The sequence below is a fragment of the Ornithorhynchus anatinus genome, chromosome 18, assembly GCF_004115215.2.
Source record: "Ornithorhynchus anatinus isolate Pmale09 chromosome 18, mOrnAna1.pri.v4, whole genome shotgun sequence".
NCBI lineage: Eukaryota > Metazoa > Chordata > Mammalia > Monotremata > Ornithorhynchidae > Ornithorhynchus > Ornithorhynchus anatinus.
In genome coordinates, this window is record NC_041745.1 from 7,518,478 (window position 1) to 7,541,062 (window position 22,585).

Sequence of the window (22,585 nt, forward strand, 5' to 3'; positions counted from 1 at the left end):
AGAGTGAGGGCCATATATGAAAGGGAAGGGAGTTTTGTTTTTTTTTGTTTTTAATGGTGTTTAAGTGCCTACTAATCAGGGTGGTCACAGTCCATGTCCCACATGGGGCTCAGCCTTAAACCCATTTTACAGGGCCTCTATTTTCAAGCAAGGAAGACAAAATAAAGTGAGTTTTAGGAAAAAGATAGACTTCTGGCATACTGTAATTCAGCAGAGTATTCGCGTCCTGACTTCTGGTAGGGACGATGGTCCTGAGATCTAGGACCCTGCCCCTGCCTGCAGTGAACCTCCAGCATCCTGGAAGCAACATGGGGTAGTGGGTAGAGCATGGGCCTGGGAGTCAGAAGGTCATGGGTTCTAATCCTGAGTCTGCCACTTGTCTATTGTGTGACTTTGGATGTCACTTAACTTCTCTGGCCCTCAGTTATCTCATCTGTAAAATGGGGTTTAAAACTGTGAGCCCCACATGGGACAACCTGTATCTGCCCCAGTGCTTAGAACAGTGCTTGGCTCATAGTAAGCGCTTAAAAAATACTGTAATTATTATTATTAATATTCCATGGGCCTCTGAGCCCCGGGGAAGGTTGCGATGGAGGAGAGTGGCCCTAATTGCCCCTTGCTTTTCCTGGAGTCAATTGGGGCTCGCAGCAGCTTTGGAGAATTCATAAGGTCCCCCAACCTCCCTACCTCGACTTCCCCTAGCCCTGTTTTTCCAGCTTCCTCCCTCCATATTGTAACGGACCCAGGAGCCGGGGCCCAAATACTTAACTGAATTCAGTAGGGTGGGAATCCCCGTTTCCTAAAAATCGCAGATTTTATTCCATCTTTCTTGCTCGGGAATAGAGGCCCCGACCGGGAGGCAAGATGCAAAAGAATTGACTGGAAAATTCCTGTAGCCGAATCTTCCTGGGGGCGGTGGCTTAACCCCTTAGTGCCCCGCCAAGTCTGCAGCCTCGCCAAGGGGCCCTGGCAACTGGCAGCTGCACCCTCCCTAGCTGCACCCTCCCCGATCGGCCACTGGAGGGAGCTGCTGCTCCCTAGCTGCACCCTCCCCCGACTGGCCACTGGAGGGAGCTGCTGCTCCCTAGCTGCACCCTCTCCGACTGGCCACTGGAGGGAGCCGTTGCTCCCTAGCTGCACCCTCCCCGATCGGCCACTGGAGGGAGCCGCTGCTCCCTAGCTGCACCCTCCCCGACCGGCCACTGGAGGGAGCCGCTGCTCCCTAGCTGCACCCTCCCCGACCGGCCACTAGAGGGGGCTGCTGCTCCACTTGGCCCCCGCTTTTGGGCTCCTGGAAAGGATTGATTTTCCTCTCCCGCACAGCACAGAGTTACAGCCCGCGACTGCCCTGCCTGCTCCCCCCCGGGGATGCCGACAAGAGCGGGGGCCTGGAGGAGATTGGCTTTGGGGACTCCAAGGTCAGAAAACACACTAATAACTTCTACCGAACTAGCCCGATATCCAACAGTAACAATAATAATAATTGTGCTATTTGTTAAGCATGTACTGAGGGAATTGGCAATACCAGTTGCTGTGGTGCGACCTTGGGCAAGTCATTTAACTTCTCTGTGCCTCCGCTTCCTCGGCTGTAAAATGGGGATTCGATATTCATTCTCCCTCCCGTTCAGACCGTGACTAAACCGTGTGTCCGACCTGATTAACTTGCATCTATCCCCCCATATAGAACAGTGCTTGACACTTAGGAAGAGCTTGACCAATGCCATAAAGAAAAAGCAAGCAAGCAAGAAAATAAAATGCAGTCTCCCTGGCTTCTGACAGATGGTGCTGGGTCTGGCACAATGGCAGTCCAGGTTAGGGTAAGGGCTGGAGCGGGAATTAATCTGGATCTCCACTTCCCCTAATAATAACTGTGGTATTTGTTAAGCACTTACTATGTGCCAACCACTATTCTAAGTACGGGGGTAGATACAAGATAATCAGGTTGGACCAAGTCACTGTCGCACCTAGGACTCAGTCTCAATCCCCATTTTACAGATGAGGGAGCTGAGGTCCAGAGAAGTGAATTGATCTGCCCAAAGTCACACAGCAGACAAGTAGAAGAAGGGGGATTAGAATCCATGACCTTCTAACTCTCAGGCCCGTGGCCGTGGTCTAATCTCTAGAGTGAGCCGAACCACTGCCTGGCATCAGGGTTCTCCTTCCACCCATCCCTCCCCAGTGGGCAAGCAGGGCCACCCAATCAGTAAATCAGTCAATCAATGGAATACTTGTTTTGCTGTCTGTCTCCCCCACTCTAGACTGGGAGCTCGTTGTGAGCAGGGAATGTCACTGTTATGTTGTATTGTACTTTCCCAAGTGCTCAGTGGACTGCTCTGCATATAGTGCTCAATCGTATTTACTGAAATAATAAATGAAAGAATTAATGAAAGAATGAATTTATAGAGCAGTAACAGTGCAGCAGAACATGACTGTAAGTGCTTGGCAGAGTATAACACAATAGAACTGGTAGTCTCAATCCCTGGCCACAAAATGGGGAGACAGACATTGACATTCATTCATTCATTCAATAGTATTTATTGAGTGCTTACTGCTTACTATGTGCAGAGCACTGTACTAAACGCTTGGAATGTACAATTCGGCAACAGATAGAGACAATCCCTGCCCAATGACGGGCTCACAGTCTAAACGGGGGAGACAGCAAAGCAAAACAGAACATATGAATACCGATGTGGAAATGGCATAGTACAGTGATATGTGTGTAAGTGTCGAGGGGCTGAAGGTGAAGGCAAGTACTTAAAGGGTACAGGTCCAAGTACATGGGTTACGCAGAAGGGAGAGGGAGTAGGGAAAACGAGAGCTTAGGGAAGGCCTCTGGGAGGAGATGGGACTTTAATGACTCTGAAGACAGGGAGAGCTGGCAACATGTCGTATATGAAGGGAGAGGGAGTTCTAGGCTAGAGGGAAAACGTGGACAATGGGTTGGTGGTAGTTAAATGCCTGGAACAGCTAGTGTGGTCCTTGGATGTATTGGATGAATCTAACCCCCTGCCACTTTCCCAAGTCAGTAAAGCTGCTGGCTGTACAGAGGGTCAGCAAAGTCCCCACATACCTGATGTCAGTGGGGAAGGGGGGGTAGGGGGAAATGGGGGCAAGAGTTTGTCCAGGACATCCCAGGTCAACCCAAGGTGACTGGGAGAGGCACCCCAAGAGAGCCCAGGAAGGGGAAAAAAACGTTTTTCCCGGCAAAAAACGCTCAGGGCTTTTTTGAAGCTCAGCATTTGTGCTTGTAGTTGTTTCAACACTTCAGCTTGTGGGTTTTGTTTCTGTGGTTTTCCTGGGTCAGCTGACAGGGAATGGGAAGGGAAAGCAGGTGGGACCTGCACCCGTGTATCCTCTCATCTTCCTCCCCTCCCTCCACATCCACTGTGTCATCGGTGTGGACGGCAGCGGGTTCGGAGCGACTGTGTGGAGGTGACGGTGTAGGATGTTGTGTCGCTGCCCTCACCCAGCCACCCCACAGATTTCTAACACCTGATTGACTCAGAGGCATCCATTTTTATTGAAGTATTCCCATAAAGCAATAAATATGGTAGGACACTGTATTATGCAAAGCGATCAACTGGGAGTGAGACTCTTGCCAAGAAAATACAGGTTGACTGAAAGTATCATAAGAGTAAGTGATGTGACGTGAGTCTCCTGAGGTCACAGCCCATTTTGAAGCAGACGGGGTGACGGGTAAGGAGCCATCAGTTACCCAGTTACTTGATCCAGTGACCCACATCGCCTGAGACTCAGCTTTTCAGTGAAAGTGACAGATAATGGTGTCTGAATTTGGGCTTCTGGGATTTTAAGACTATATTTGAACATTCAGTAGTAAATCACAGTACTGTGGCTGTCATTACAATCAAGCATTTCTGAGCTACTTAAAAAAGATTAAAGTATTTGCTATCCAATGCATATGAGATATTTCACCTACAGAGAAGTGGCTCAACTTTGAACCACATGGATGGATTTAGATAATGCAGATTTGTCTCGAGAAGGTCCAAGAGAATGGACTGGAATCTACTTGGAGGCAAAAGCACATTTTGGACCCAGATTGAGAGTCCAAATGATTTGTCGTGTCTTCCCCGCCCGGCCCCCGGTCAATTGTAACCCTGCTAGCTGGCCCTCAGTTAACAACAGTTGAGCTTTGGGTGTAGCTTTGGCTCAGAAGAGTGTTAGTGGAACAGTCAGCACACTAAGATATCGTCTCATTTCCCTGCTCTGATCCACTGAGGACAGGGTCCTGAGGGCTTAGGAAGGCCTCCACTTTGAAGCAGTTGGATGACCTTTGGCTGGGTTCCTGGAAAGCCGGTTTAAGCTGTCGGTATAAATTAAAATGAGTTTTGATGATAGTCTGAGAACAGTTTGATGGAACCCCGCCCCTCCCCTGCCCAAGCTTTGGCGTGGGTTGGTCTTTGAGCACTAGATAGGGAATGGGGTTGGCTCTGGGGGCTTCAAGGCCAACAGACATTTTGCCTCTAGTCCTCTGCCACACTTCCACCATTTTGCTCATGACTCTTTTCATATAAAGTTTTTTTTTAATATAAAGAAGAAAATATAAGTTGGTTCACAACTACCAAACTTTTAGAAAAAGCAGAAGCCGAACATATCTCTGTGGAGAGGACACAGTCACTGGAACCTGTCGGGTACTTTCATTTAAGACCTCTGCCAGCTGTACCTTACGAACTGTTGGCATCTTTTGTGTCTTGGGGAGTTAAAAGTCAGTTGTGAGTTAGTTTAACGTTCAAGAATCACCTCCCCTCCCAACCTTGAACTGATGTTCTGCTAAGAAGAGGGGAGAACAAAGGGAAGAAGACATGGGGATTTGGGGGAAAGGTTTAAGCTATTTCTTTTTCCAGGGGGCTTCTGGACCTAGTCCTTCTTGTGGTCTCGTTCTCGGGCAGCCACGAAGTTGAGCAGATCAATGGCTGTGACGACGCCAAATACCATCTGCCTCTTGCTGGACCCTTTGTTGCTGTGGTCTGAGAGAAGGTTAAGGGAGAGAGTGGAAAAAAAAAGTATTATGCTTCCCTGGAGACCTAAAGGTACAAACTGCCAAACGTGAAAAACCATGAAAAGTGATTGAGGAAACTAAGATGGAATTCCATGGCTCTTGCTTAGCCATTCCATCTTGAGGAGTAGGTGATGTTGGGGGAATGGAGGAGGGGTGTCTGCTGTCAACAAATCTCCCAGGCCCCTGAACCCCACACCCCAGCAAAGAACATGTCCTGTGCTGCAGGGACTTAAACACCCTCTCCTTCTAGAATAACTATTCTACCAGCATCCAAAGCCTTCCTTAATTGGGATTCCTGGGAAGTCTTAGTGTGAGGGTTCCCCACTTGCGTGTGGGTTGTGATGACTGTGCCGTGAAGAATGCTCAGTCTAGGGATAGGATGCTGTTCGTCTGAGAAGCAGCATGGCCCAGTGGATAGACCACAGGTCTGGGAGTTAGAAGGGTCTGGGTTCTAATCTCAGCTCTCCAACTTATCCCACTTCTTCTCTGTGCCTCAGTCCCTCATCTAAAAATGGGGATTCAGACTGTGAGCCCCACGTGGGAGAGGGTTGATTCCAGAAGGAGGATGTCGATTGGTTCCGTTCCAGAGGCTGCTCACTCGGTTGAGAGCTGGGAGAGGCCGCTGCCCTCATCACCACAAGCAGTTAAGGCTGTGGAAAAGAGGCAAGGCCAGTAATAGTCCTGAGCTCTTAAGCCATTTGGAGGGGCTCGGGCCAGGTCTGGGAGTGGAAAGGAGAAAGCCTTCTAATCAAGCTGGAAAAGCTGTATGGACTAGTGGAAAGAGCACAGACATGACTGGGAATCTAGGGCTCTAAGCCAGGCTCCCCCGCTTGCCTGCTGGGTGGCCCTGGCCAAGTGACTTGACTTCTCTATTACTCAAGTTTCCTCATCCACAAATGGCTATTAAATACCTGTTCTGCCTCCCTCTTCAACTGTGAGCCAGTGTGGCACAAGGGACTACGTCTGATCTGATTTCTAATCTGATCTGCCGGAGCGTTTAGTTCAGTGCTTGGTCCAGAGAAAGTACTAGTTATTATCAAGGGGTAGGGAAGACAGGATTCAGATGTATGGAGGGGAAAGGGGGGGAGGGGAAGAGAGAGGATCCCCGCCCCCCCCCCACCTCATTCCCACCTCATTTGCAGAGTCCCAAAATGCTGACCCAAACTACTTAACTCTGGCCTCCCCCTGCCATCTTTCATTTCCATTTCCCACTCCAGAAGAAGCTAAATTTTACATGTGGGGGGATAAATAGCAATAATGAGATATATGGGCTCTCTCTCTTTCTCTCACACTCACACACACATGTACGCACAGGCAGGTGCAGTGCCCAGTGGCCACTGGTACATACCTGTAGTCCCCCCCACCATTGCTGGCAAGGCCTGGTCCTGTGCTGTAGAGCCAAGTGCAAGGGTTAGAACAGAAGCCTCTTTACGGGGTGGTGGGGTGGGGTGGGGTGTCTCCATTTTCTACTCCCTTTTCAGCGGCCCCTCAAGCAGCTTCTCACCCACCCTTGAAGAGTTGGGTTCAAGGAGGAGCCCAGAGGCAAATGCCAGGCAACGGGTAAAAGGGCTGGAAAGATGACAGAGCAGCTGCAGTCAGGTGCCATAGCCGCTTTCTATTGCTTCCACCGGAGCAGGTTAAAAGGGTCATAAGGCAAGAGACTGAGGAATACAACTGCTTCCTTCTCTCCCTCTCCCCCACACCCAGGACTGCCTCCAGATTTTTGGACTTTAGTTTGGATGCCAAGCACAGACTACCATGTGATGTCTCACATTCAATGAACACCACTGACCGATCGATTGATCTCCCCCAAGCTTTCTGAGCGAGGTCCAGCCCCCGACACCGAGAACCCCAGCAACAGCCTGGCAGTACCAACCCTGCATATCTGCATTTGGTGAGAGTGAGTAACTACACCGTGGATCCGTCCCACTCTTTCCTTCCGCCTTCCTGGGCCCCCTCCCTGCCCTGTGCTTCTTGGGGACGGAGCGGGCATTGACCTCGGGCAACTCTGTTATAATAGAGTCCAGCATCCGGCACTTGGCTTCCTCAAAACCACTAGGCCGGGGCTTGGCAGGACGTGTCTGCTGTGTTGATGAGGTCACCTGGAAAATGTCAAAAACTTTCCACTGACCTGGTTTGACCCATGGACTTCACACTCCCCTCACCTGGCCTGGTTTCCCTGGGACTAGCGAAAGAGGAAGAGGCTGCTCAGAATTCCAAGTGCCATGGTTTAGCAGTCAGGAGGTCTGGGTTCTAACCCTGGCCCTACCATTTGCCAGCTTGGGGGAGACACTTAACTTGCCTGTGCCAGTTAACTCATCTATAAAATGGAGATTAAAACCTGGTTTTTCCTCCCCTTCAGGCTTTGAGCTCCCTGTGGGATACGGACTGTGCCTGACCTGGATTGTATCCTATCTACCACAGGGCTTGGCATATAGGAAATGCTTAATACCAAGGTAATTATTATTAAGGTGGTGGTTGGCAGTGGGGAGTTGACGGTTGGGTGGAGCAGCCTTCTGCCCCTCTGTGCCAAGAAACCTTTAGAAGGGGGATGGGGACGAGAGCTCTTCTCGTTAAAGATAAAACTGAAGTCAACCTCTGTTTTCCCACTCGGACACAACTCTGGTTAGAATGCAGTTTGGGGAGAGAAAAAGGTGGATCTTTTGCTACTGGCCCAGTCTCCTCCACATTCAATCAATGCTATTTACTGAGCACTTACTGTGTGCAGAGCTGTACTAGGCACTAGAGAGAGTGCCTCTAGTGCCTCTAGTTAGAGTGCCTCTAACTATCAACTATCAAGAGTTGATAGTTACCTGCCCTTCCTACAATAAGCGTAAAGCCTAAAGGGAGAGACCAGATGTTAACGGAAACAAATTTATGGAAATGTACTTCAGTGCTGTGGAGCCCAGGGTGGGATGGCTATCAAGTGCTTAAATGGTACAGGTCCAAGTGCAAGAGTGACACACAAGGGAAGGAGTTGAGGAAGAAGGCTTAGTTGGGGAGAGCCTTTTGAAGATGTGATTTTAATAATGCTCTGAAGGTGGGGAAGAGTGGTTTAGCCTATATGCTGGGGGGGGGAGATAAGGCGCCATATCCCCCCCCCATGGAAGCAGCGAGTTAGCAACTGCAACCAGGGTCTACAGACAGGAAACTGGCTTTCCCTCAGGTCAAAGGAATGAAGGGAAGAAACCCAGGAGTACTCCAGGACCTCTCTCAGAAGTCTGCCTAGACAATGCTTGCTTCTGAGGAGGCAGAGGGATCTCTCCAGCCACTTACAAGACAGGTGAGGAAGCCCCCAGGTGCCCTTGGCAGGCTGAGGGAGCCGCTGCCCATCACCGTACTTACACTGGATCTGCTCGTGCACCACAAGGGCAAAGTGATCGATCTCCAGGATGTGAGAGAGCTTGCCTAGGGTGTCCGTCAGCCGAATCTGAAAGGGGAAGCCAGGGATCCAACGTCAAAGTCAGTATGTCACAACTGAGCACAAGGCCCTGGCCCCGGCCCTAGGCCCGCAGTGGTTCGGGGAAAACCAGGGCTGCCGCCAGCTCTGAGCCTAGGACTTCCCCAACCCCTGCCGCCGTCCCCCCACAGCCCAGCACACCCTCTCCTCAACACTTTCATGGGCCCAGGGAGCTTCAGGTGGGGCAGTCAAGTGCCTTGGGTAATTTTAAGCCAAAGCTTAGTTGAAATGGGAAGTAGGTAGAAACACGGGTAGGGGGTAAAAGCAAACTAAATTTTTATTCTTAAAACCTGCAGGTTTCCTCCTTCCATTTTTGTGTCCATGGCCTCTGAGGCTAAATTGAAGAAGGGGAGAATCCAGGTTCACCACAGACCCTCCAACGAAGGGCAGAGAGAGGCATGACTTTTCCCAGGCTCCAGAGACATTTGGAAAGGGAGCCTGTGGTGGAGAAGCTGCTGCCAGAGAAGTGTCAAGGAATTCAGGTCAGAGGGAAACTCCAGATCTGACCCAAGGAGCTTGGTTGGTAGCCCAAGAAGGAATGGGGAATCAGTTCCTACCTAGGCCAGGCAGGGCTTCCCCCCGAATATCCCCTGGAGGTGTTCTGTGGGGAAACAATGACTTGAAGCACCCCAGAACAACACATCTTCCAGGATGTAAAATCTGTACGTCTGTCTTCCCGGTTAGATTGCCTTCTCTCTCATTCTGTTGTACTCTCCCAGTGTCCAGTACTGCTTTGCCCACAGAGACCACTTACATATGACCGACCAATGAATCAATGCTATCAGAGTGCTTACTGTGTGCTAAGCACTCCAGTAAGCCCTTAGAGAAGTACAATACAATGGAGTTGACTGGATGCAATCCCTGCCCACAAGGAATTTACAGTCTGAATTGAGGGGGGAAGAAGAGAAGGTCAGAAAGACTAAGGATGGCAGAAAGGAGTTCTATTCTAATTAGGGACTCTTGTTAATTTATTATTTCCTCACTTGAAGGAAATTAAGATAGAGATTGTTCAACACTACCCCCTACCCTGAAGGTTGCGGCACAAACTAAAGGCCTGGGGTGTCCTTAATCTGTTAATTTGTAACAAGATCAATACCCACCAACTCCAGGGTTTCCTGCAGCAGCCTTTGTTCCCCCGAACCGAGCACGTGCCCAAGTATGTGCAGGGAGAGGGAGGACAATGGGGAGAAGGCGGCAAGCAAGCAGGGAAGAGAGCCGCGGCCTGTCGATTTCTGGGGTTAAAAGAACAGGGGTTGCACTTTCTCTGTTTCACGGGCTTTCCTGAATCGGCCACACCTCTGGTGGAGGTGCTGAGAAGCAGGGAAGTGACAGCAGGGAGGAAGGAGACGGAGGATCTGGATAACAGAGCAACTAAATACAAGTTAGGACCACTTTGGCATCTGTAATAGCCTGGAGACACACCCACACCATTAGCCAACTCGCCCTACTGGACACAAGCCCCGACAATACAGCCAATCAATCGCTGCAGGTGAGTCGGGTCCCTCCCTGCTTCTTTATTTTGAAGTTAACCAGCATGACGCCTAACACGGTCCCCTCCCGAGCTGCGGCCACCGCCACCACCGCCCAGGCCTTGGCCCCAGGTTTACAGCTTTGGCTGGAGGGTAGCAGGGTGTTGGGGTCAAGCTGAAAGCAACGACGGTCATTAAGTAAGGATAGTTTTAAAATTAAGATTATTGGAGTATGGGGGCGCAGGGAGGAGGTGCTAGATGCAGGAGAGAGAAGGGGAGAATGTTGACTAATATTTTTTACTTCCTGCTAGGGTCTGGCCCTCCAGTCACTGCTGGTTCTGGAATGGAACTTAACAGATGGCATGTGTGTTTCTGGGAACAACTCACCCCATGGAATAGCAGTCCACAAAATCTATGTTGAGGGACCGGACCCAGTCATAGTGAGGGGAGGAGGAGGCCTGCACTGCCTGAATCTCCATAGATTTAATCTCTCTTCACCTCACCTTGACCAGCTCCAAAATTGCCACCCAGGTTCAACCCCCAGTTCATGGCAACAGTGCACTTTGCTTAGAGGGGTTGAAGCCATGCCAAGCAAGGCTTGAGCCAGCCGTGCAAACCTTACAATTTACCTGCTGCCAGCCACAATGTACCCCTGGCATGCCCATGCAACTCTGGAATGAGAATGTGCATGTGCACATGTGGGTGGAGGAAGCTCTCCCACCCCCTGCAATCAGATGCCCTGCTCTTTGCAACTCTGTGTCAGGCCCAGTTACCAGTAGTCAGGACAGCACAACGAGGATGCCATAGATCCAACCTGCTTAACTTGTATCTGCCTCATTGCTTAGAACAGTGCTTGGCACAATATAAGCGCTTAAAACAAATGCTATAATTATTATTATTAACCACAGCCTTGAATTTGGTCTGAATGAAGCCCATGGTCCGTGCTGCAGAGGAGAGGAGTCCCTAACAGTTTAGACTTGCAGTTGCTTTGGGACAGAGGATGATATCCACCAGGGGAGGGCCGAAATGACTGAGCGATGGTAACCTTATAACATCTCGTTGGTATAACCAGCAGGAAACTTGGGTCTCTTCCTAGAAGTGTCATGTTCTCCATAGGAGAGAAGGCTCCCTTTCCCAGCAACCTGAGGAAGACCAGCGGGGCCCTGGGGGAGGAGGCTGGTTTGGCAAGGTGAGTCAGACCCTTTACCCTCACCCCTACAGGAGAAACTCCTCGAGAATCGGTACCCCAGCCATTTTCTCTCAATCCCTTTCCAGATGTGAATGAAGCTTCGTGCCAGAGAATCGAAAGAGGTGGAAGGTTTGACTGAGGGGCTGGAGAGAGACACTGGCTGTCTCTCCCCACCACTGCTCATGAGGTAAGGCCCAAAACCAAATCAAAGCAATTCAAGTACTCACTCTTCAAAGATTCATTCTTTGGAAAGAAAAGAGTCATGTATAGTCTCTGTGCAGGATTTTCTTACCACCTGGCTAATTGGTAGTCTTAAGAAATGTTAAATAAGAACTGTTAAGTAATAATTTCAGAAATGATCCCGAATCATCAATATGATATAATGTTAATAAATTTAGGACAGATTGACCCACAACTTATCACAATTTAAAAACCCAAAGAGCCCCCATGGCTTTGATTAGGCCAATTTCTGTGTGGAAAAATACTCGTTCGGGGCGAAACTAGGAAGTTGCTGCAATGCTTCAGATTTCACAAGCATGTATTTACTAAAGCGTATAGCAGAGATTAAACATTAATTGGAATTGACACACGACAGATCTATATATGCCCCAGTGAAACCTCTTGGCTTTCACCCACAGATAAATCATTTGAGTTGAAAAATGCTTAGTGGAAATAACTATTGATTGGTTTGGTTAGCCTCGAGTGGGAATGCAGTAAGTTATGCCCAGTGCAGATCAAGGAGTTAGAAGTGAAAGGTGGGCCGCTGTGGGCCTCAAGCAAGCAGGCAGGCAGGCAGGGCGGCCAGGTGGTAAGAAAAGGGCTGTGTCTGTGCAGATGCCGTCTCTAGCACCAGTGGAGCTCTGTGCCCTGGCGGGGATTGGGCTGCCATCGGCCCCATTTGATTTGAAATGTTTCAGGACGAGATGCGGTGGGCAGCTCTACGGCTGCCCGGCTAGCTTGGCAAAGCAAGCGGTGTGAATAGTCCAAATCTGGAGCATAAATCCTCTATGCCCCTGACGGGAGCATCAACCAAACCAATCTGGCCCCAGTGAGCAGCGAGCATCCACCTGGGCTAGGCCAGACGGATCCAGCAGCAGACAGACTAGAACTCTAATAAACAGCACCATCAACTAGTGCGAGAAGAAGGAACGGCCCACGGCCAAATGGCTCAACTACCCACCGGAATAAGAGCGTCACTTGAAATATCGCTTGGTGTCTAAGAGGGAATAGAGATTTAAAACTTTTGGATTAGCCTTACCGGAAAGAAACTTTTGCCCTTTGACTATACTGTCAGCTTTAAAAACAAGAGAAGAGAACATCATCAACAAACAGTCGGCCTAAGTGCGTGAAAAGGGTGACGGTGTCCCGGGAAGCAGATTGATCCAGGGTCAGACCCTTGTGGGGGGGGGACCTGAAAATATGAAGCAGCATACTCGGGTGAAGTGGGAAGCCTTCCCTCCAAGAGCAGCTGTGAATTGGGCTCTTTTCTCTCACTCCCTTTGGGTGTGAGGGGGCCCGAGCACCCCTCCCCCCGCCAGAGTTCCCTTCTCATTCATTCATTCATTCATTCAATAGTATTTATTGAGCGCCTACTATGTGCAGAGCAGTGTACTAAGCGCTTGGAATGAACAAGTCGGCAACAGATAGAGACAGTCCCTGCCGTTTGACGGGCTTACAGTCTAATCGGGGGAGACGGACAGACAAGAACAATGGCAATAAATAGAGTCAAGGGGAAGAACATCTCGTAAAAACAATGGCAACTAAATAGAATCGAGGCAATGTACAATTCATTAACAAAATAAATAGGGTAATGGAAATATATACAGTTGAGCGGACGAGTACAGTGCTGAGGGGATGGGAAGGGAGAGGGGGAGGAGCAGAGGGAAAGGGGGAAAAGAGGGTTTAACTGCGGAGAGGTGAAGGGGGGCAGCTCTGGGGGCAGCTTGGTTACCCCTGTATTTTGGCAGCAGGATAAGGCTCCACATACTTCACCATCCACACACAGCTGTGTTCACCCCAGAATGGGTTATTTACCTTTTGAAACTGCTTGTAGATGACTTTCCTGACTTGGTCTGAAGGCCGAACCTTTCCAGCGAGTAAGGAGGAAAGCATGTTGGCCAGAGTGACCATGCCCAGTATCACCCTGGAACCAAGAGGAAGAGAACACCGGCACGTGAGCGACTTGTGAGCAGAGATGTCCATTTTATATTGTGACTGTGGGAACCAAAAGGAAATTGCAATTTTAAGGGAGGGGAGTGAAGGCTTGGGGGGAACCAGCCTCTCAGAGTTAATTTGCCAAATAGCTGCCATATTGTTCTTTTCAGCCTGATGGAAAACTTTCAGGCCTTGTCAGAGACCTGGAATGAGCACATCTAGCTAAAAAAAACTGGGGAGGGCCACTACAATAATAAAATAATTCTAGTATTTAAGTATTTAGTATGTGCCAAACACTGGGGCAGACATAAATTAACCAAGTCCAAGAGTGTGCCTGTAAGCTAAAGGAATTCCTCTGTCTTTGTCCAGAGGACCCATTATGAGAGTGGGATAGTGACTGAGTCCAGTCCAATCTGATTATAATGTATCTTCCCCAGTGCTTGACAGGTAAGTACTATCAGAAGAGCCCATTTCAAGATACTCAGATAATAATTATGGACTTCAGTAAACACTACAGGCTAAGCACTGGGGCAGATACAAGGTAGGCATTCAAACACAGTCCCTGTCCCACACAAGACTCACAATCTATCTCATCCCCATTTTACAGATGAGGAAACTGAAGTCAAGCAAGGTTAAGAGACTGGTCCAAAATCTCACAGGAGGCCAGTGGGGGTGCTGAGACTTGGAATCACGTTTCCTGATTCCAAGATCTATTCTGTTCTTAACCATAGTCACCCCGAAAGCCCTGGAAACTTACCAGTTCTTACTGTTTTGATTTCCAGTAGTTTCCTCGGAGCCTGCAGGACAGGTGAGACTTCTAGCTGCGCCCATCAATCTCTCCCAACAATTATGTGTGACTCTATGGTGGGGTTTATCGCACAATAGAAATTCTGCCCTTTGCTGGGATGAAAATGCAGTATTTTCTTTCTCTACTCTTTGTCCCTTTTACTTTCTTCCTATAATTTATCCCATCACTTTTTGCTTCTCCACTCACCATTTTACTCCTTTTAGCCGTTTGCTGTTTTCCTTTCTCCGTGATCCACCCTATGCTCTCATCCTTCTGCTCTCTCATGTTTCTCATTTCCCTACCACTCTTCTTCTGCTTCCCTGTCCTTGTCTCCCTAGGTTCCGATCTCACAATTGATGGGCAGCCCCTGCCCTTGGCTCTCCCTCTGCCCCTTCTAGGGGTGGGTCGCAGGGATGTCGACATGAGCAGTAGCCTTTACCATAGCAGCTGGTGGGAGTTTGGGACAGCCAAGGCCCCGCAGCGAGCGAGAGGAAGGAAGCACATGTCTACTGCATATGTTTCTGCTCTCAGATCCATGTCTACACAGATGCCCACAACACCAAATCCCAAGACAGGTCTTCAGAAGCAGTAAGTACGGCCCATTTTTCTCTTGGGGATAGGGAGAGAGGCAGGGACTGCTCACACAGACCCTCTCTGTGGGAAGCAAGAAGTGCAGATGCCCGCCCCCTCAGAACCAGCATCAGCACCTACCCAGACTCATCCACTACCGGGACCTGGTCGAAGCCCTTTTCGCGGAGGATCTCGATTGTGCGTTCACAGGTGACGGCTGGCAGGACCGTCAGAGGAGCGGAGAGGCTTAGTTCTTGAACCTTCACATGCCACCACCTGGAAGGGGGAAAAACGAAAGAAACAAAAACCTGACCACAAAGGTCATGTTGCATGGGTGCCAGAGATCGGGAAGGAGAAAGGCCCAGTTCACCGCTGCTAGGAGAACTGACGCTTCCAGCCGTAATACAGAATGGGTTTTCAGAGTTATAGGAGTCTGACCCTGGTTTCTAGCATTTTAAACAGTATATAAAATCCCCATACACTACTGAAAATTGTTTTCCCTTATATCCATTTTGACAATGAAAATTGTTAAGCTTTTAAGCCCATTCATTTGCCGAGTGGCCTTTCCATTGCTGTCAGTAGAACTGACGCTACTCTGGAATGTGTTTTCTGGAAAAATAATCTCTTTTTCCCCTTTCTGTCACTATGAAAGGAGCCTGCAGTTTCCTGGGATAGCAGGCACCCCTTGTCAGTTTTGGCTCATTCCTTATGCTGATGTCATCGCTCTTTTTGCTTAACTATACAAAAAGTCCACTCCTCAAAACCAAGATTAGGCAATTGTGCTAATGGGCCCTGATGCTCCAGAGAAAGCAGGATTGTCTTTCCTTGACTAGGTTTGAAAACATAACTCACATTTGTGCCATTTGCTGGCTTTGTAATCACCAGAAAGGAGTAGCAATACCACAAAAGCAACCTCCCATTCAGAAATTACTGTATGTGAATCTTAAAAAGGAGTGTGTGAGAGTATGTGTGTGTGTGTATGTGTGTACACACATACAGACAATACCTGAAAACTTTGAAAATCAAGCCCAATTTTAAGTAATTACCACTTTGAGTTTAAAAACAAACAAAAAAACCCTCCCTGAATCCAACTTCTAATTAAAGTTAGAAAAGAATTCTTTGGCATAGCAGTGGCTACTTTTGTTGAGTGACTATTTCCCCTCAGGCCTAATTTCTTTCCTCAGTCATGGGCTAGGAAGGCTGGGCAGAGCCTCAAAGGGCAGGCTGTGGGAACTCTGGCTATGTGGGAGGTGTTTTCTCGGCCAGCCGTTATCCTCCCAGCAGGGGGTTGCTTGGGGGTGGGGGAGAAGATATGCTCTACCACAAGCTTGGGCACATTGCCTTACCAAGGCTTATTAATCATGATATCTTCTTCCTTCAGAAATCCCTTCTGGAGCATCCATTTGTCACTCAAAAACTTGGACCTGTGAATCAACAAGACAGAAATGTTCTGAGCTGGGGCAAGGGCAATCCCCAGATGAGCTTCCCTCCACGGACTGCTCTTAAACTGGCTCCTGAAGCCTTTGGGGCTTAGTTCTGTGACCTTTGGGCTTTTGATATTCGCCCACAGCACTTATGTACATATCAATAAATTACATATTAATTACTTATGTATATTAACATGTCTCCCCCTCTAGACTGGAAAATTGTCATGGGGTCGTGAAGGTGTCTACCCAACTCTGTTGTTTTGTGCTGTGTTTAGTACTGTGTGCATGGTAAGTGCTCAATAAATCAATACCTTTGATGAGATGATGGGGCACTTTCAGGTCTGGGCACCTGGATTGCTTGGCCCCGACAGGAGAGCCAGCTTCCCCACCAGAACACCCGTGGCTCATCTTCCCAGACAGGGAATCCTGGTTGTGCAGAGGGAGTCCCACCCTTCTTCTCCAAGCAGGTGAGGACCAACCAAGTTTTCTAAGTAGGCCTCTTCTGGGCAGATCGGGGGGAGCTTGGCAAGGCAGGCTAGAAAAAGGCCTACCCGTGAGCAGGAAGGGACAACTCCTCTGCTTTTTCATTTTTGTTTGGGAGGAGAAAGATTAAGAAAAGGGACCTATGCCTCAAACTGTGTACATGGGGGCAGTGATTATGGCTACTTAGGTTCTTGTACTCTCCCAAGAGCCTACTTAGTACAGTGCTCAACCCACAGTAAGTGCCCAGTGAATACCACTGCCGTTGTAGGAGGGCCTGGGGGAAGTGTGTGTGTATGTGGGTCAGCCAGACCAGGAAGGAATACTTTACAGCTACTGAAACCTCCAGGCTGGGCCAGAAGCTCGTCTCAGTGCCAGGAAATGGAAACTAGGTTCGTGATGCGCAGGGAATGTGACTAATTCTATTGTGTTTTACTCTCCCAGGCGTTTAGTACAGTGCTGTGCATGGAGTAAGCATTCAATAAACACCACTGACTGACTGTGAAGCGTGAACACCATAGGGGCAGGCTCCTTACATGTAGTTCCTGACAGAATCCGGCAAGATGACGACGCAGCGCTGACCCTCTTTCAGCTCCTGGGCAGCTTTCACCGCAACGGACATGGTGCTGCCCGAGCTTCCCCCTGCCACCAAAGACACCGCATCAGAAACAGTATGTTTTGGGGGGATGGGTTCTGGACTCCCCTCTCCAACCCTCCCTCCCTCCCAAGCTGTCTAGAACAGACATCCCTCCTGGAATAGGCCCCACCTCATGACGACTCAGGTTAGCCACTTATGAAACAAATTAAATCGATTTGTGACTTTGAGTAGACTGGTCAGCTAGTTGGCCACAGGAGTTTAATTATTCTGCTGCATTTTGGGGTGGGCACACTGGGCACTGCTCTGCCCCACCCCAGGGAGTCAGGACAGCATCTGGCCACTCAGCCTTTGCCTGGGGCCCAGTGGTTTCTTTCCTTTCAAAAATCAAAACATGGATTCCCACTATTCAGTAGGGAATACCCATCAACCCCTTCTCAACCTCAACCCTACCTGCCAACTGGACCCCAGGGGTAGAGGGCTCAGGGTAGGGATTCTGGACCCTGAAACTCATCCCTAACCTCAGAGTTTGGCCCACTCTTACCACACAGTAGTCCTTCTTGGCTGATCAGCATACGGGCAAAGGCAAAAGATTCCTCGTCGTTGCACTTGTACCATTTATCCACCATCTAGAGGCAGGAATAGGAGGATTCATGAGAAGCTGAGGGACGATAGGCATTTGAGACCGGATGGGTCAAGGAGGTAAACAGTGGCAGGTGCTGATGGGCTGGGGTGGGGGGAGGGAGAAAGGTGCTGCCGGGCACCCTGCTGAAGGGGGGCAAGGGGCAGAGGGAGACCAACTGAGGGGTTTAAGCTTCTTAATTTTTCCCAGGTGCTGACAGCCACAAGGCTGAATGCAGAAATCCGGACCATTCCGACGCAAGGCCAGAAACATTCTTGGCACAGATTCGGGCATTCCCCAGGAACTCCGTGTAATTGTCAGAGATCGACAATTGGTATGGAGATGACTCCCCTCCTGCAGCTGGTCTTCTGCTTCCAATGCCTGCTCAGCAACCCTGGGCAACCCTCAGTTTCTCTGTTCCTCTGCTTCCCCGGTTATAGAATGGATCTTTTCCTTCTCCCCGAAAGAGACTGAAAGTTTGTTGTGGGTAGGGAATGTGTTCTATTATATTGTTATAAAGTACTCTCCCAAGCACTTAATACAGTGCTCTGCAAAGAGTAGGTGTTCAATACGATTGCCTGGGCGGAGGAGAGCCCAAAGAGGCAGGTGCGAGGAGCAGAACTGACCTCTAGAAGGCTCCCACTTACAGGCTGAGGGGACGGGAAGGAGTGTGGCTAGTGGAAAGAGCACAGACTGGGGTGTCGAGGGACCTGATTTCTAATCCCGGCCTGCCGCCTCCCTGCTGGGTAACCTCGGGCAAGTCACTTAACTTGTGTGCTTCAGTTTCTCTGTAAAAATGAGATTAAATATTTGTTCTCCCTTAGTCTGTGAGCACCAGGAGGGACAGACTGTGTCTGACCTGCTCCATCTTGTACCTACTCCCCATCCCCCCATGCTTAGATTAGAATAAAAGCACTTAATAAATCTCACCGCTCTATCGAGGACGGTGGGAATGAAATCATAGCCGATCCCCTCAACCTCGTAGATGGTCTTGTCAGTCTTGTTCAGGTCTTCTGGCTCAGCAAGGAGCGAACCTTCTGGATCAACCCCTATGATCTAGGAAGAAAGGTAGGTTTCTTACCCTTTTCCTTTTCTCATTTTTCTCTCTTTCTCCCTCTTACTCTTTTTCTTTCTCTCCCTTCCTCACATTCTTTCTCCCTCTCATTCTTGCTCATTCTTTCTTCCTTATTCTCTTTCTCCTCCCTCTCTTCCTCCCCCTTTCTTATTCTCTCTTACTCTCATTCTTTTACTCACTTTCTCTCTCACACCTTGTCTTATTCTTTCTCTTATTCCCTCTCTCAAACCCTTTTCCTTCCCTCTTTCTCTCATTCTCTTTTCCCTCTCATTCTCCTTCTTACACCTTTTTTCTTTCCTTCTCACTTTCTCTTGTATGTTTTCTTTGATTCTCCCACTTAATTCTCTTTTCATTTTTCCTCTCATTCTTTCTCTTGCTCTCACTCTCTCCCTTTCAGTCTCTCCCAAAATCTCCCAAATTCTACCTGTTTCTCCTTTATTCTCCCAAATTATTTTATTCCTTATTCTCACATTTTTTTCTTATTTTCTTTTGGTGGACAGTCCTAGAACCCACCTCTGCCTCTCTAGCCCTGGCTTTTCATTCCTGCCCATGCTATCTATCCTCTTATCCTACCTCAGCTCTTCCCACTGACTCTCTTCAGTGGCAATTAACCAAAAGTAGCTGCCTGCTTCCACCACCACTGGTGAAAAACAGAGAGAGCAGGTTCTGGAAATTGCTCTTAGGTGGCTAAACCAGTATGCTTACAACCAATTCCCATTCTCCCCTACTTACTTTGCATCCTGGGCACTTCTCCTTGAGTTTCCTGCCAATGCCTGTAATGGTACCTCCAGTGCCAGCTGAGGCTACCAGCATGTCTAATTTCCCTGTTGGAGGAGAGGCCAGAATATGAAAATGCCTTCAAACCTTTCCTGTGCCAAAAACTTGGTTTTTTTGGTTGGTTTTTGTTTTTAAACCACAGCTGTGATTCACTCAACACCTTTTACCCCTTTCGGAGATACTGGTAGTCCCATTTTAGAGATGAGGCAAAGCACAGAGAGGTGAAATTATGTGCCCAGATGGCTAAATAAATTCATAGCTGGCTCCCCATCGGACCCCAGTTCTTCTCCTGGGATAGGAAAGGATCATAAACTCTTAAGGCCTAGTGGAAAGACCAGTCATCAGTGGACCTGGGTTTTAATTAGGCTCCACCATTTGCTTGCTCTTGGACATTGGGCACATCCTTTCACTTCTCTGAACCTCGACGTCCTCATCTGTAAAAACAGGGATCAGATATCTCCTCCTCTTTTGACCTCAGTCCTGGGCAAGCAAAGCCCTTACCAAATACCCAAGTATTTTCCCAAGTGCTTCATACAGGCAGTGCTCTGCACATTTGAATCTCAATAAGCACTGCTGATTGACTGTACTTTCCAAGGGCTTAATACGGTGCTCTGCACACAGTGAGGGCTCAAATACAACTGAATAAATGACTGCCATAAGTGAGGCAAAGGGAAGGCTTGATTCCTATTTTGAGGGGCTTTAATTGCTTTTGTACCAATCTATCTGTGGAACCACATTCAAGTAATGGAATTTACTCCAAGCTGATCCTACCATCACACTGTTGCAGGATCTCCTCAGCCGTGGTGTCGTAGTGAGCCAGAGGGTTGCTGGCATTCCGGTACTATTAAAAAAAAAAAAAAAAGAAAATTAGGAGAGCTAGACCAAAAGATATTCACTTGGGCTAAATAAAAGTATCAGAGAGCTCCAACACTCTGAAGTTGAGAACTTTGCAGTCTGCTTTGGATGGTCATTTCTTGCTCACACAACGTATCCTATTTATATGGTAAGTTTCAACCCAAGACCTGTAGTTCCCTGATTCCATTAATCCCTAACCCCAGGCCTCAAAGTCTCCCTTTGGTAGAGTCCCCTTGGTAATGATCCTCTCATCCCCTCTAATGTCTGCAGAGGGCATCAAATCAACACGGATGAGCTGGGTCCATCTCTCCCAAATTAAGAAATCCCAGAACTAGTCCAAACCCATGAGCAGGTTGGGATGCCCGCTGCCTTTCCAAGTGGGACTGGGACAGGAAAACTCGCTGGGGCTCCCTGGCCAGCTTTGTCAGCATGCCTCTGCCACGGCTTTCCTCCCGCCCTAAGGAAGTAGTGGGAAGTGGAAATGGAGCAGAGGAGGAGAGGAACCCCAGAGGTTCAGGAACTAAGGCAAAGCAAAGTGACACCGACAAGAACCTGCTGGAGTAGGTTTCCTAGTGCTTTGCTTAGAAGCAGCATTAAGGCCCCGCAGCTGTCAGCAGAAAGGCCCAGGTAGAAGCCTAGAAACAATCCTCTGCTCCTTTCAGTCTATGATGATCCTGGAGGGGAAAAAAGGATGACCCACAGAGCCCCCACCCCAAAGAGACCCTGGGGGTGGGAGTCCACAAGACACAGCTTAGAGCCCCACTGGGTAAATAAAGATCTCCTTGCCTGCTGCCCAAATCAACCCAGGACCCGGATGTCCCTGCTCTCCACCTCTGATGAACAAGAACATAAAATCGTACCTGATCCAGGATGTGAGAATTGGGAATTTCATGTTTCAGCCTCCATGCCACCCCTACATGGGACTCGGGGGAGTCAAAGCTGGCGGTGGTGGGTGTTCTCACGATCTCTGCCCCCAGAGCCCTCAGGACGTCCACCTGCACCGAGAGGGTGCCGTCACACAGGCTGTCCGTGGGGAGGGGCAGGGTGGGAATTCCCCAAGGAACGGAGACCCCGATCTGCCTGGGGCTGGGCCCCGAGCGGTCCCCACCAACCCTGGCAGCTGGGCCAACTTACCTTCTCCATGCTCATTTTCTCAGGCATCACAATGATGCAGCGATACCCTTTGACGGCAGCAGCAAGAGCCAGCCCAATTCCTAGGGGAACACCAGTGAGCAAATGATAGAGGTTTCCATCCACAGCTAGGGATGGACCCTCCCCTCCCGACACCCCCAACTCCTCCCCAATTAATTTCCGGCCTCACGTCTCATCGACCCCTATAAGTCATCTCAAGCACTTAGGCGTATACGTCCATTCAACTGGGAATTCGATTTCATTTGATTCCTCTGGAAATACTTTCATGTCGGTCACCCACATTAGAACATTAGCACCTCGAGGGCAGGGAATGTATCACTGGCTTGCATAATACCCCCTAAGCACCCAGAATAGAATACCGCATTCTATGAGATTCTCAAAAAACCCTAGCGCTACTACGACTGCCAGGACAGACTTTGCATATTTTCTGACAGGCAAGCTTAAGATCATGGTTTAAGGAGACCAGAAAACCTTTTCCAACCCAGATTCGATCTTCCCTGCAATCCTCTCCATCAGCTATGTGGAGAGTTGGAAAAGTAGGAAAAAAAAAAAATCAAAGGCTACTGGGAAGCCTGCAATTTCTTCCTCTACAAAGCACTCCAGAAACTGGTTTCTTTTACCCAGTTAGGGAAAGGTCGGCCAGTAAAAATTGTCAGAAAAGTAATGTGACCACAGAGCAGGTGAGCCAGAAAAGCAATGCACCAACCAAGGCTGAGCAGAATGACAGCAAGGTGAATGTGGCCTTCACCAAGGAGAAGAAGAAGAAATGCCAAAATTCTCTTCGAGAGTAATCCCCAACCAGTTCAAGCCCAAGGCAAGGGTGGGTTGAAGGGAAAGGGAACTCTCGGATCCTTCGGCCTGTTAGGATGTCCCTGAACTGCGTGAGGGTCTTCAGACAGAAAAGTGAAATCCAAAAGGCAGTGTCGGAAGGCCAGGGCAGGGTGATGCAGAATAGA

The 22,585-nt window shown here is 49.1% G+C and overlaps 1 protein-coding gene and 1 long non-coding RNA gene across 7 annotated transcripts in view; one reads left to right on the forward strand and one right to left on the reverse strand.

The window, feature by feature from the left end:
- Positions 1-3,496: 3,496 nt before the first annotated feature.
- Positions 3,497-22,585, reverse strand: part of CBS (cystathionine beta-synthase) — a 30,948-nt gene continuing 11,859 nt past the window's right edge. For 3 of the 6 annotated variants that reach the window (XM_029083062.2, XM_029083067.2, XM_029083066.1), the window contains exons 5-18: positions 21,612-21,691; positions 21,338-21,472; positions 20,394-20,463; positions 19,578-19,669; positions 18,701-18,826; positions 17,693-17,777; positions 17,090-17,195; positions 15,993-16,070; positions 14,788-14,922; positions 13,170-13,278; positions 12,316-12,351; positions 8,363-8,447; positions 6,366-6,407; positions 3,497-4,985 (exon numbers count right to left, since the gene is read on the reverse strand). In XM_029083062.2, coding sequence (XP_028938895.1) covers positions 4,876-4,985; positions 6,366-6,407; positions 8,363-8,447; positions 12,316-12,351; positions 13,170-13,278; positions 14,788-14,922; positions 15,993-16,070; positions 17,090-17,195; positions 17,693-17,777; positions 18,701-18,826; positions 19,578-19,669; positions 20,394-20,463; positions 21,338-21,472; positions 21,612-21,691 — 1,289 coding nt within the window. In that variant the 3' untranslated portion in view covers positions 3,497-4,875. The remainder of the gene's footprint in view (positions 4,986-6,365; positions 6,408-8,362; positions 8,448-12,315; positions 12,352-13,169; positions 13,279-14,787; positions 14,923-15,992; positions 16,071-17,089; positions 17,196-17,692; positions 17,778-18,700; positions 18,827-19,577; positions 19,670-20,393; positions 20,464-21,337; positions 21,473-21,611; positions 21,692-22,585) is intronic. The other 3 variants (XM_029083063.2, XM_029083064.2, XM_029083065.2) reach the window with 3 other exon arrangements.
- On the forward strand, positions 8,188-12,674 carry LOC114818225. Its single transcript, XR_003766067.1, has 4 exons — positions 8,188-8,300; positions 8,774-9,966; positions 11,063-11,135; positions 11,222-12,674. It is a non-coding gene; the product is annotated as an uncharacterized LOC114818225 (long non-coding RNA).